Source organism: Sphaeramia orbicularis, chromosome 13 (assembly GCF_902148855.1).
Source record: "Sphaeramia orbicularis chromosome 13, fSphaOr1.1, whole genome shotgun sequence".
NCBI lineage: Eukaryota > Metazoa > Chordata > Actinopteri > Kurtiformes > Apogonidae > Sphaeramia > Sphaeramia orbicularis.
Genome location: NC_043969.1, coordinates 53,023,934 through 53,037,194, shown reverse-complemented (window position 1 = coordinate 53,037,194; position 13,261 = coordinate 53,023,934). Strand labels below are relative to the sequence as shown.

Sequence of the window (13,261 nt, the reverse complement as noted above, 5' to 3'; positions counted from 1 at the left end):
AAGAGGCTCCACACAGACCCGCTCAGACCCCCCCCGCTGCATGTGCACACGCCTTACCTTCCTCTTCTTGAAGGCCTGTCGGGCCAGGTATCCTCTGCAGGCCGCCTGGAACAGAGAGATGTTCCTCCTGGTCTGAACGTCACGCTGCTCCTCCAGTCTGGACAGAGTCCCAGCCCGGAAGAACACCTGAGGAAGACCAGGCTAAGGTTAGCATCGTTAAGGAAAACTAAGGACACGACCAAAACTAGAACTGTAACCAGTGTCCAGAACGCAGACCTCCACCAAACACCCTGAACTCTGTGCATGTGTGGATCCACTCTGTCTGTTTAAATCCAACAGTTTCCAGGTTGTTCCATACACACAAACAGTTGAATCTGGTCCCAGTCATGTGTCTGTGCAATTAGATTCAATTCACATCAATATTAGTTGAGTTCTAATTTTAAATGTGTGGGAAATGGGATTTTCAGTGTTCAGTGTAAATGTCCACAGAGTCCACATTCCACAGTGGATGTGGACAATTTAGTTCCACATACAAGAGACTGTTCTAAGCTACAGGTGGATCCAACTGGAGGAGAATCAGAGTCGTTTGGAATTTTGGATGAATTTCTGAAAATGTCTCAGTGATGACAGATGGAAAACTGTAGATGTTGTGACCTTGCTGTGACCTTGAACTTTGTCCTACTGGGACCAAAATGGACTGGGTTGGTCCCAGGGCCTAGGCCTATCTGTGGGGAAGATCTGGGAAGATGGGTGGAAGAGTTTTACACTAAAGATGAGAACAAACAAACAAACAAACAAACAAACACACAAACAAACAAACACACAAAGCAAAGTGATCACAATACCTCCTGGCGGAGGTAAAAATCCAAAACTATTAGAACCTTGGACGGGGGGGGGGGGGGGGGGGGGGGGGGGGGGGGGGCAGAGGGAAAGGACTTAAAGCTCTGCAGCTTCACTTTAGGAAACATGAATGAAGTGACGTTGTCCTGAGGAAGGAACGACCCCACTCACAGGTTCCAAAAGTCCACTGGTACCAAACACCACTAAGACTTCTATGGTCGTCTATGTTCCTGACTTGATTCCAGATTTGATCTCTGCTGGTTTCATCATTAATGTTCAACATGTTCAGGTGCTTTGGCTCATCACCCACCCATCCTGGAAACCACCGACACCACAGGTGTCCAACATGCGGCCCATGGGCCAAAACTGGCCCACTGAAGGGTCCGATCCAGCCCCTGGGATTGAAAGACGCTCGTCTTGCTCTAAGATGTCAGATGACCATCATAAGGATTATTAAATTGGATTAAATTAGATTTTATATATATATATATATATATATATAAAACAAAGGAGTAAATGTATGAACCAAAAAAGAACAAAAGAAATTAAATATAAGTTGTTTTGCTTGATGAGTGTTTTATTTTGCAAATTTATTTTATTTTTCTATTTTTTGCCTGTAGCAATAAATCAAGCTTTGTTTTAACTTTTTAAACCTGGATCCTTCTTTTTGGGGAAGTTCTGCATTTGTCCTGTTTGATTCATCCATCCGAAACGTAACTGGTGAGTTAATAATTGAAATAAAACAACCCCCCTCTGGAGCAGCCCAGATTTAGCTGGACTCCACTTTACAGAGTTAATAAAAAAATAAAAAAATAAAAATAAAAACATAAATGCTTTTCTCATAAAACCTGAAACTGTCAAACTACATCAACACTGTTAAAACCAGGCTATCCTTCTGATGAAAAACAAATACAAAACTATCTGGAACTCAACCTAAACTGAAAACTACAGTCATGAACATTTGTGACCTACAATCGTCCGTCTCTTCCTCTTCTGAATTTCCTTCACATCTTTCCTTGAGTACGTGACATTTTCACTCCAGCTCAAGGAGAAGTTAAAGAAAAAGACGTATGATGTTTTGTTTTTGTTTTTTTTTAATTATTTCACAGCCATCATTGAGTAGCTCTGCACCGTCTGTCTGATATTTGTGCTGCATTCCAACACTGAACTGCACCGACTGAATGAGTGATGCTCTGTTTAAATAGACGGTTTACATTCAGATATTCCAGCCTTGTCCTGCTCAGTCTGCTCAGTCTGCAGTCTGACATGAAAAACAGACAGTAAATCCAGACCTCAGACTCGTCCTAAAACTGAATGAGGAGGAGAACGGAGAACAACCCTGGAAACCTGGAACCAGTTCCATCTGACAAACAAACGATCTGTCCCGTCTCTGTAGAACGTACGCTTCTTATAAATGTGGTTTGTGTCCAGAACAAACATCTCCGTCTGATTTTTATGGTCTGGACCACTGTCCTCCACAGGACCAGATCTACACCTGTTATTTTTTGCAGTAAAATAAAGACAAAAATTTGAAGTTGTTAATTCAAGATTTGTTTTGGCTTACTTCAAGATTTTTTTTACTTAATTGAAGATTTTTTTTTTTTTTTTGCTTAATTCAATTCTATTCTAGGTTATTCACATTTTATTGTTACAGGATAGTTTGTAAATGTAAATATTTTCATAATTTAATGTTATTTTTTGTACTAAAACAAAGCCAAAAAATTTGCAGTTGTCATTATTTACAGACATAATGTAATATTATTTTTTTCCATCAAACCCAGTAGTAAATCTGCAGTCCTTCTTCTGTGTGGGTTCTTCTGCTGTTATTATTGGACTGTAGATCAGATTGGTCTGGATGTGGAACCCACACTAACATGAGTTCCACAGCCTGGACTGTGGAATTCATACACTTTGGAAATTCATCTCAGGGGTCAAATTGGAACCTTTGGGGGGACGCATTTGGGCCCTGGGACACATGTTTGACAGCCCTGGTTTAGACAAATATGAGCCCTTTAAAGACAACACACTGAGTAAAAAAAAGAAATTCTGTTGGGGTTTTTTTGTTGGGTTTTTTTTGAGGCTCCTGCAGATGGTGAGGTCCTAAACTGTCGATTATTTGGCTTGGACCTGAACCCGGCGCTGGTGTTTGGTCAGAGAAATGTTCGTCAGAAGTCTGGACCTTATATGCGCAAATGTCGGAGAAATGTTCGGAGAAATGTTCGTCGGAAGTCTGGACCTTATATGTGCAAATGTCAGAGAAATGTTTGTTGGAAGTCTGGACCTTATGTGTGCAAATATCGGAGAAATGTTCGGAGAAATGTTCGTCGGAAGTCTGGACCTTATATGCGCAAATGTTGTAGAAAAGTTCGTCAAAAGTCTGGACCTTATATGCGCAAATGTCAGAGAAATGTTTGTTGGAAGTCTGGACCTTATATGCGCAAATGTCGGAGAAATGTTCGGAGAAATGTTCGTCGGAAGTCTGGACCTTATCTGCGCAAATGTCGGAGAAATGTTCGGAGAAATGTCTGTCGGAAGTCTGGACCTTATATGCGCAAATGTCGGAGAAATGTTCGGAGAAATGTTCGTCGGAAGTCTGGACCTGATATGTGCAAATGTTGTGACGGAACCAGTTGTAAAATGTAACAAATTAAGAAGGAATTCAAACAGGTTCTGTATATATATATATATATATATATATATATATTTTTTTTTTTTTTTTTTTTTTTTTTTTTTTTTGAGGCTCCTGCAGATCATTAGGTCCTAAACTGTCGATTATTTCCCTTGGACCTGAACCCGGCGCTGGTGTTTGGTCTGTTTAACTGATCGTGTTACTTCCTGAATACAGATTAGTGCTGCCTTTCATTCCTGACTGTAAAAAATGGCGGTGGCCCCTCCCACATCATAACGGCCCCTGGCTCCTCCTGGATCATCTGTGTCCGGGGGGGCAGACGCTGCTGTGTTCCTGGTGTTAAATCAGCTGGCAGCTCTGGGTGGAAGTAGATTCATTAAGCGCAGTTTGAGTGATGCTTTGTCCTTCAGAGGCTCTGACTGTTCCCAACTCCGTCAGTAATTTTCAAAAGTGGCTGAGCGAAGGAGAAAGAGCCGGAGTTTGGCCAAGAATGAAGACTATGACGTCAGCGCTGTGTATGATGTGTTTACGAGGCAGAGGAAGGACCTTTCAGTGTCTGGACACAGATGGAACACACAGAACAGAAGACAAGACCAACATTTACTAGTACACACAGGGGGTTCCTGGTTGAGTCATGTTTGTAAAACCTTCACCCTTCAGTGCACAACCAAGCCACACACAACACATGATTTCAGGACAGTGACCTTTGACCTCCCATGCATGTCCTTGTCGTCATCAGACTTGTCCACCATGAGGCTGTTTACGAGGGCTGGGAATCTTTTACTCACCATTCGGTTCCAATTTTTGGGGCTACGATTCGATTCAAAATCGATTTTCGATTCAAAACAATTTGATTCCTACTAGGGCTGCACAATTAATCGTTAAAAGATCACGCTCTGGATTCACACATGAATGCGATCTCATTTCTGAACACGGATGATTTTTAAGCTGCGTTACAAACAGATGTCCACAAACGCAGAACTGCCCCCGCCTCCTCCCTCAACCAATGGTAAAGTGTCTTTAGAACACATGACCTGCTGCTGTCGGCTGTAGATGAGTGAAGAAAGAGTGAATGACAGCAGAGGAACGACTGCAGTAAAGAGAGGGAAATGGATGAAACCCCAGTGGGAGGGGCCAGAGTCCCCCACCTGAACTCCTGCACAGTTCAGGTTCACATTCATCTGTGTTCATCTCATGTCGGCCTTCTTTTCTGTCGTCCACATAAAAGTTTGTTTTCATTTGCACTTCTCTGACTTCTGCTGCTGTTCTTCTTCTCCTTTTCTTTTCTTTGTCGGTGACGATAACTCGGCCTTTAACTAAGAATCTAAAGTCTCCCCCTGTACTAAAACCTTATTTTAAAAATATTCCGTTGTGCTGCTGGGAAGTTTCTTTGAGCTGCAAACTTTCACAGATCACCTGATGTCGCTTAGCAACCAGGACCATAAGTGCAGAGAAAAGGCAAATGAACACAAAGTTTCACTTTCACTTCTGGGGGGGGGGGGGGGGGGGGGGCACGGACCGTACCACCCCGTACCCCTGTTGTATGACTAGGACGGAAAAACCGACACACGCACAGGTAACAGGCCAAAACGAACCCCCACCACCACCACCCCCACCGACTGGAACGCAGGTGCGTGCACCCCCCCGCTGAACCCCCCCCCCATCCCACAGAGCCACAGCAACAGATCAGTTCCACAGCAAACACTGCAGAAGTGAGCGGACTACTGCAGAGTGAAATGAAAGACGCCAATCAGAGGTAAAAGAACCCATTTCCTTTGACAGCGGTGTAACAAACATTTTGTAAAAAAATCGTGCCAGAGAATCGTGATCTCAATTCTAAGCAAAAGAATCGTGATTCACATTTTTGCCAGAATCGTGCAGCCCTAACTCCTACTGATTTCTTCTTCGGTCTGCAGGTGTGGAAAGGATCCTCCTGATGGACTGCAGTCTGATTTACAGACAGAAGGACACGCACACATTCAAACGTCTGTTTTAAACCTGAGTCCATGTTCAGCAGGAGTTTACTGAGGTTCATCAGTGTGTGTTGGTGTTCCTCTGGTGTCAGACTGTGTCAGTGTGTCCTGAAACTGTGGCTGATGCAGCTGACACACTGAGCTCAGCTGATACTGGAGGACGGAACACCAGTTTAGTACATTTGGTGTGCTATATGTATGCATTTTCATCCTTTCATGTGTTATTTAACGCCATTTGATGGCGTGTCACTGCGCTAACCGCTAATCGCTAACCCTAACCGCTAACTGCGCTGGCTGCTAATTGCTAACCCCTCCTCCTCTGGCTGCGTGATGATGTCAGGACGTCCTGTGTACAAAACAGAGGCAGACTGCCGAGAACAGCCAAAAAAATTATCCACTATAAGAAAAAAAGAGAACAGGCCAAAAAAAGTATCCACTATAAGAAAAAAAAAAGAGAACAGCCAAAAAAATTATCCACTATAAGAAAAAAAGAGAACAGGCCAAAAAAAGTATCCACTATAAGAAAAAAAAAGAGAACAGGCCAAAAAAAGTATCCACTATAAGAAAAAAAAAAAAGAGAACAGGCCAAAAAAATTATCCACTATAAGAAAAAAAGAGAACAGGCCAAAAAAAGTATCCACTATAAGAAAAAAAAGAGAACAGGCCAAAAAAGTATCCACTATAAGAAAAAAAAAAGAGAACAGGCCAAAAAAATTATCCAGTATAAGAAAAAAAAAAAGAGAACAGGCCAAAAAAAGTGTCCACTATAAGAAAAAAAAAAGAGAACAGGCCAAAAAAAGTATCCACTATAAGAAAAAAAAAAAGAGAACAGGCCAAAAAAAAAAAAATCCACTATAAGAAAAAAGAAAAAAAAAAAATCATCCACCTTTCAGTTAGGGGGCGCTGTTTACTCAAAGGTCTCTTGCTTTAAAATTAAGGCCACCACAAAAATAAAAGCATAGGCTGAAATTTTTAAGGCCTTCAGCTAATGTGGCTAACGCTAACAAAGTAACCCACCGGAAGTGGAGGATGGAGCGCTTAAAAATAAAGTTATTTTAATAAGTGGATAATATTTTGGGCTGTTCTTTGTTTTTTCTTACAGTGGATATTTTTTGGGGACTGGTTTTTTTTTTTGTTTTTTTTTTTGTTCTTACGGTGGATCATTTTTTGGGCTGTTGCACCTCTGGGCCTCTGTAATATTTTATCCTACATGTACTATCTTTCATATCCATATAATGTCCATATAGAACTGGACTGTGGATCACCAGGTTGTACATTAGTGTTTGTGAACGTATTAAATTAAAATAACATGCATATGATCAGTTACAGTTTGAACACAAACCCTTTTACTGCACGATGAGCGCTTTAACTTTCCAAACATTAACGACATTTTGCTGATGATACTCAGATCCATATTTTTACTTAAATGAAGTACTTAAGTGGAGGCTGTGAATACGTCTTCCTCCACTGAACAACAGCAGCCTCTTGGTTTAGAGCTGAATAAATATAGCACTAATTAAAAACAGAAGAACCTTAAAGGAAATCGGTGGTAAATGATGAATGAATGGGCAGCCTTACATAAACCTATTACTGTCTGCTATGTGTGCACTGATACTCAGCCTCTGCCTTTACTGCTGCTAATTAGTTTTTCTGTGAAATATGTGCATATGTTCCACATCCACATTCAGAAAGGCCCTGAACATTCCCAGGGTCCGTCATCCATCCATAATGGCTTATTCATTCACCAGACTCTCACTGAACTCAGAGGGTGGATCCAGACTAATGCAGCGTTATCGCAAAACCACCTTTTTACATGAAAACGCTCTCAGTCTGAACCAGCATTTAAGCAAAGCTCCTGAAATTAACACTCATGTACACACGAAATATGACGTGAGCCCCCACCGAGCACAGGAAAACCAGCTCATCTGATCTGAATAAACGAAAACACAGGTGTCAAACATGCGGCCTGGGGGCCACATTCAGCCCGTCAAAGGGTCCGGTCCGGCCCTGCAGGATGAACTTGTGAAATGCAAAAATTACACTAAGACAGGGGTGAAAAACTCATTTTAGTTCAGTTCCATATTTAGCCCAATTTGATCTGCAGTGGGCCGAACCAGTAAAATAATGACTTAATAACCTAGAAATAATGACAAATCCAAGTTTTTCATTGTGTTTTAGTACAAAAAACCCCAATTACATTATGAAAATATTTACATTTTACAAAAAAAGATGTGAACAACCTGAAAAAAACAGAAATTTCATTTGGAAAATTAGTGCAATTTTAACACTCTTCTGCCTGGACTTCTTATTTCTACATGTGCATTTCCACACAGTGTTCCATAAACATTTGGGAACAGGCAGAAGATTGTTCAAACTGCACAGTTCAGGTTGTTCATCTGTGGTTTTATTTATGGATTTATTTGCATTTTATTGTGAAAAAACAGTTTGTAAATGTAAATATTTTCACAGTGTAATATTTTTTTCACTTAAATTTTTCACAAAGTAAATGTGTGTTTGTCATTATTTCTGGGTTACTGTGTTGTTCTTTTGACTGTAGATCCCATTGGTCTGTATGTGGAACCTGAACCAAAAGGATTTGCTCAACCTGGACTGTTCAGGTTCATTTATGCACTTTCATCCTGCAGGGCCGGAACCTTTGGCGGGGGGGGGGGGGGGGGGGGGGGGCAGATTTGGCCCCTGGGCCACATGTTGGACACCTGTGTCCTGTCCTGACAGTCACACTGTGTCGTCTCTGTGCTCATCCCTGTCAGTAAACTCCAGTCTGTTCTTCCATTAAACATGTTTGTGAGGCAGACACGCTCACTTCCAAACGGTCTAAATAACGGCCTACTTTTGCCTCCTCACAGAAATAAACTGTGCTCCTGTGGGAGCCGCCGCCGTGGGCAGATGATGTCAAAGCAGCCTGGGAGGAGATAACCCAGGCGGTTAACACCAGCGGCTGCAGCCCCTGGAGAGCCATTTGTCAGAGCGGAGTTAGTTTAATGATATGAGGCACAGAGCCACACAGGCTGGCAACGAAACACAGGGACAGGCTGGAAGGGGGGGGGTCATGTGACAGGATGAGAACCATGAAGACACAAGCACCGGTGCCTCCAACCACATCCATGACAGACGGTTTCAGACCTGGATCAGAACTACACACCGGCATTAGACGACAGGCCTTCAGGCACATACCCACCGACGACGACGGCACAGTGGCGTTAAGACCAAGGTTATTATCGTTAACGAAAACTAACAAAATGACCAAAAAAAATCGGACCAATGGCCCCGTTGCTTAGCGGCCAAATTCAAAGCTTTGGGAAATGTATCCAGATCCATTTATTCTGCCCCAGTTCTGTGTATTTATTCTATGACAGAAACAGCCCATGTTTCGCTCATATTCAATCAGATCTGTAAAAAATCCAAATTCACACTTGATATCATTGAAACTGATTTATTGGATCAATCCACTTCCTATCTGTTAGAATGGGAACATTTGTCAAAGTGGCACCAAACCCAGAATCAGATCCAGATCCAAATAATTTCACTAACTTTTGTTGACATCATCGTACAGAAGCTGTAGACCAAGTCTGAAGTCAATCAGAACTGGAGTTTTGGAGAAGAAGACTGAAAGTTTTGTAACAAATGACACGACGACAGACGACAGTAGCTAACAGCCTGTCAGCCAGTAAGCTAACTGGAACTGTAAAAACATTTTCGTTAACTGAAATAAATAAAAACTATAATTAACCCTTTCATGAACAGTGCTCACTCCAGTGGACAGTTCTCCTCCAGCTGTTCTCTTCTACATTCATGGGTTTGGTTGTTTTCGTTGCATTTCAGCACACAGAGGACACTAATGCACCATCCCACACTGACAGTCAGGACATTATGATCATTTTGCAAATTATCTGCATGAAGTTAGTAATAACTAGTATTAGAGTATGTTAAAACGTGAGAAAACATCAGATTAGCTGCAAGAAAAATGTTTTTATTTCATAGTTTTCACAAAGTATCTCATTTTCTGATGATGGGTTTAAATACATGTTTCTTTGCTTCAAAAATTAAATGCGTGGTGTCCGGCTGAGCGGACAGTTTTGTAACTCCATGAAAAATAAGTTCACAAAAAATTTCAGTTGCATTGTTTGTTTTTTTTTTATGCCTAAAGAGGCATACAAAAAAAAAAAAAAAACTCAGGAAAAAAATCTCAACTAAGGTTCTCATAATTCATGCATGAAAGGGTTAAAAGAAAAAAAAATAACTGCAACTGTATTGTGTGTTTACAAAAGTAACTAAAACTATAAAAACTATAGATCAAATTCCCTTCGTTTTCGTTTTGGTCAATATCAGATTGATACAAGATTGATTTCTTTGTCTCTCTCAGTTTTCTGTGCTGTCTCCATACGACACTTTTTGCTCCGTCACTTGTGTTCACTTGTGGTTTCCAGTCGTCTTCTGGTCCCCACTCTACCTGGAAACATGGAGACTAAAGCAGCAGAGTCCTGTCTGGGATTGATTTGAATAGGAGCACAGAGAAGAAGAGAAAAGAGACCACTGAACTACAACTGAACTACAACTGAACTACAACTGAACTACAACTGAACTACAACTAAACTACAACTAAACTACAACTGAACTACAACTAAACTACAACTGAACTACAACTGAACTACAACTGAACTACAACTGAACTACAACTGAACTACAACTAAACTACAACTGAACTACAACTAAACTACAACTGAACTACAACTAAACTACAACTGAACTACAACTAAACTACAGCTGAACTACAACTGAACTACAACTGAACTACAACTGAACTACAACTGAACTACAACTAAACTACAACTGAACTACAACTGAACTACAACTGAACTACAACTAAACTACAACTAAACTACAACTGAACTACAACTGAACTACAACTAAACTAAACTACAACTAAACTACAACTAAACTACAACTGAACTACAACTAAACTACAACTGAACTACAACTAAACTACAACTAAACTACAACTGAACTACAACTGAACTACAACTAAACTACAACTAAACTAAACTACAACTAAACTACAACTGAACTACAACTAAACTACAACTAAACTACAACTGAACTACAACTGAACTACAACTAAACTACAACTAAACTAAACTACAACTAAACTACAACTGAACTACAACTAAACTACAACTGAACTACAACTAAACTACAACTGAACTACAACTGAACTACAACTAAACTACAACTAAACTACAACTAAACTACAACTGAACTAAAACTGAACTACAACTAAACTACAACTGAACTACAGCTGAACTACAACTGAACTACAACTAAACTACAACTGAACTACAACTGAACTACAACTGAACTACAACTAAACTACAACTGAACTAAAACTGAACTACAACTGAACTACAACTAAACTACAACTGAACTACAACTAAACTACAACTAAACTAAACTACAACTGAACTACAACTAAACTACAACTGAACTACAACTAAACTACAACTGAACTACAACTGAACTACAACTGAACTACAACTAAACTACAACTGAACTACAACTGAACTACAACTGAACTAAAACTGAACTACAACTAAACTACAACTGAACTACAACTGAACTACAACTGAACTACAACTAAGCATTTAGAAAAAAATGAAAACTAATAAAAACTATCAAACCTGCTCTAAAATCAAATTAAAATGAACTGAATTAGAGAAAAAAGCCAAAACTAAATTAAACTAAACTAGAATGAAAAATCCTAAACTATTAGAACCTTGTCTATAAGTTATCAAAATGTTCTATTTAAGCTACGTCTACACCCAACATTAAAAAAAAACAGTGACAGTTCATCTTATACCAACGTTTTGGACACATTTTGACGTGTCGTTAAACGCTGCCTAAATGCTGGAGGTGTGACGGGGCCTTTAGGTTTCCCACTGTTTGTTTCAGGGGGAGTCTGAAGGCTTCCACAGAAGACAATAGGACTGGTGCTAAATTGCTGTAAATCCTACGTATTAGTCTGACATTCTGCTGGTGTTTGATGCAGCTCATGCGTTAAATGTGATTTCCACAGCTTTGCTCGTACAGTGGACTGATCCAGACTGTGGTCCAGTGGGTGGGTTTGAGCCTCAGCCATGTGGGCAGGAGGTATTATGTCAAACAACGGCCATTAGTAACAGTACACTGTAAAAAAAATCTGTAACTGAACCAAATTTTCACTGTTTATTTGACAGATTTTTTCTGTACTTTTAAGATCCAGGAAAATATCAATGAAATTCCAAAAACAGACTGTGATTTTACATGTCAAATGGAAAAGAACAGGAAAAAACTGTAACTGTGAATAAACATAAAATTTACATTTTTTAAAAGAATTTTTTTCTTTTTTCACAGAAAAATACAATTAAAATACATTTGCAAATGTATCATAATTTCACAAATATTTCTTTTCTCTTTATGAGATTAAACTGTTAATTTAAAGTTTAATACTGTAAAAAAATAAATAAATAAAACAAGATAAAATTACTGATAATTAACGGTAACAGAAGTATTAGTTCTGTCAGTTGAACCAGACTTGTTTGTTCATTGACAAATATCTTGTGTAATTACAGGAGGTTTCACAACAAAACTGTTGAATAAATGTATTTTTGTGAATGTATAACATGTATAAGCACTGATAAACTGTCCAAATACAGTTTTTATCAGTGGATTGGACAACTGAGTCTCACTGAAAATTATTTATAATATATTTATAGGGAATTGGATTGTTTTAATACATGTAAATATTCTTTATTAAACATTAAAAAGTAAAAAAAAAAAAAAAAAAAAAGCAAAATCTCATGTAAAGTTAGGGCAAAAAACTGTATTTGAATTATGGAAAATTACCGTATTTTTATGAGATGGTTATTTTCTGTTATTTTACAGTATTTTTTGGCACCCCTGCTGCCGGAATAATACCATTTTTTACGTTTTTTTTTTTTTTTTTTAACTGAAATTTAAGCCCAATTTGAACTCTTTTCTGCCTATTACTAAGTTTTTAATATCTCTGTAGCTATAGTATGGTTAAAATTGCACTTATTTTTCTTAAGAAATTTCATTTTTGTCAGGTTATTCACATCTTTTTTGTTTGGATAGTTTATAAAAGTAAGTATTTTTATAATGTAATATTTTTTTTGTTTTGTTTTGTTTTTTTTTACAGTGTAGTGCACAACGCCGAGAAAATAAAGTTCTGATTTCAAACTTTTTCTCGACTTGTGGGAAAAAAGCAACAGATCCAAGAACGGAGTGACACTACGGCAAGGTTAAAGTCTGCGATATCTGCCAAGAAACTTGTGTAATTGACAGCTCAAGGCACTGGCTGCTCTTTATTCCACAGACATTCACAGATCTAATTAACAAACCCATCAGCCTGTCTTTTTCCTGGTGATTAGCTGTGTTTTTTTTCTCTCTAAGTGTTGAAAGGCTTGGCAGTGTGCGCCAGCCGCTCTGGCAGAGGGTCGTCACGGACGCTCCGAGCCCCAGAGATCAGCTCCGGCCCATAAAGGCAGAAAAAAAAACAGACGAGTGAAGGTGACGAGAAAAGAGCAAAGACGTGGGACGGCGTAAAAAACAGCTCTGACTCCTGGATGAACAGCACACTCTGCGACTCGAATGAAAACCAGGCTGGAATTATCCCTTTAATTGAGTGTCAGCGAGTGTGGGGAAGTTTGGAGTCGAAGCCAAAACACAAAAACAGCTCCAACGCACAGTGTGCCACTGATTTAACTCATTTAATTTAATAATCCGACAAATGTGAATTATGTGC

At 39.4% G+C, this 13,261-nt stretch overlaps 1 protein-coding gene across 1 annotated transcript in view; it reads right to left on the bottom strand.

Annotated features, from left to right (window-relative positions):
- LOC115431221 (unconventional myosin-XVIIIa-like) overlaps positions 1-13,261 on the bottom strand; it is a 339,665-nt gene that overhangs the window by 162,245 nt on the left and 164,159 nt on the right. Inside the window, exon 22 of the mRNA XM_030151449.1 lies at positions 58-186. Within this exon, the coding sequence (XP_030007309.1) occupies positions 58-186 (129 nt within the window). The remainder of the gene's footprint in view (positions 1-57; positions 187-13,261) is intronic.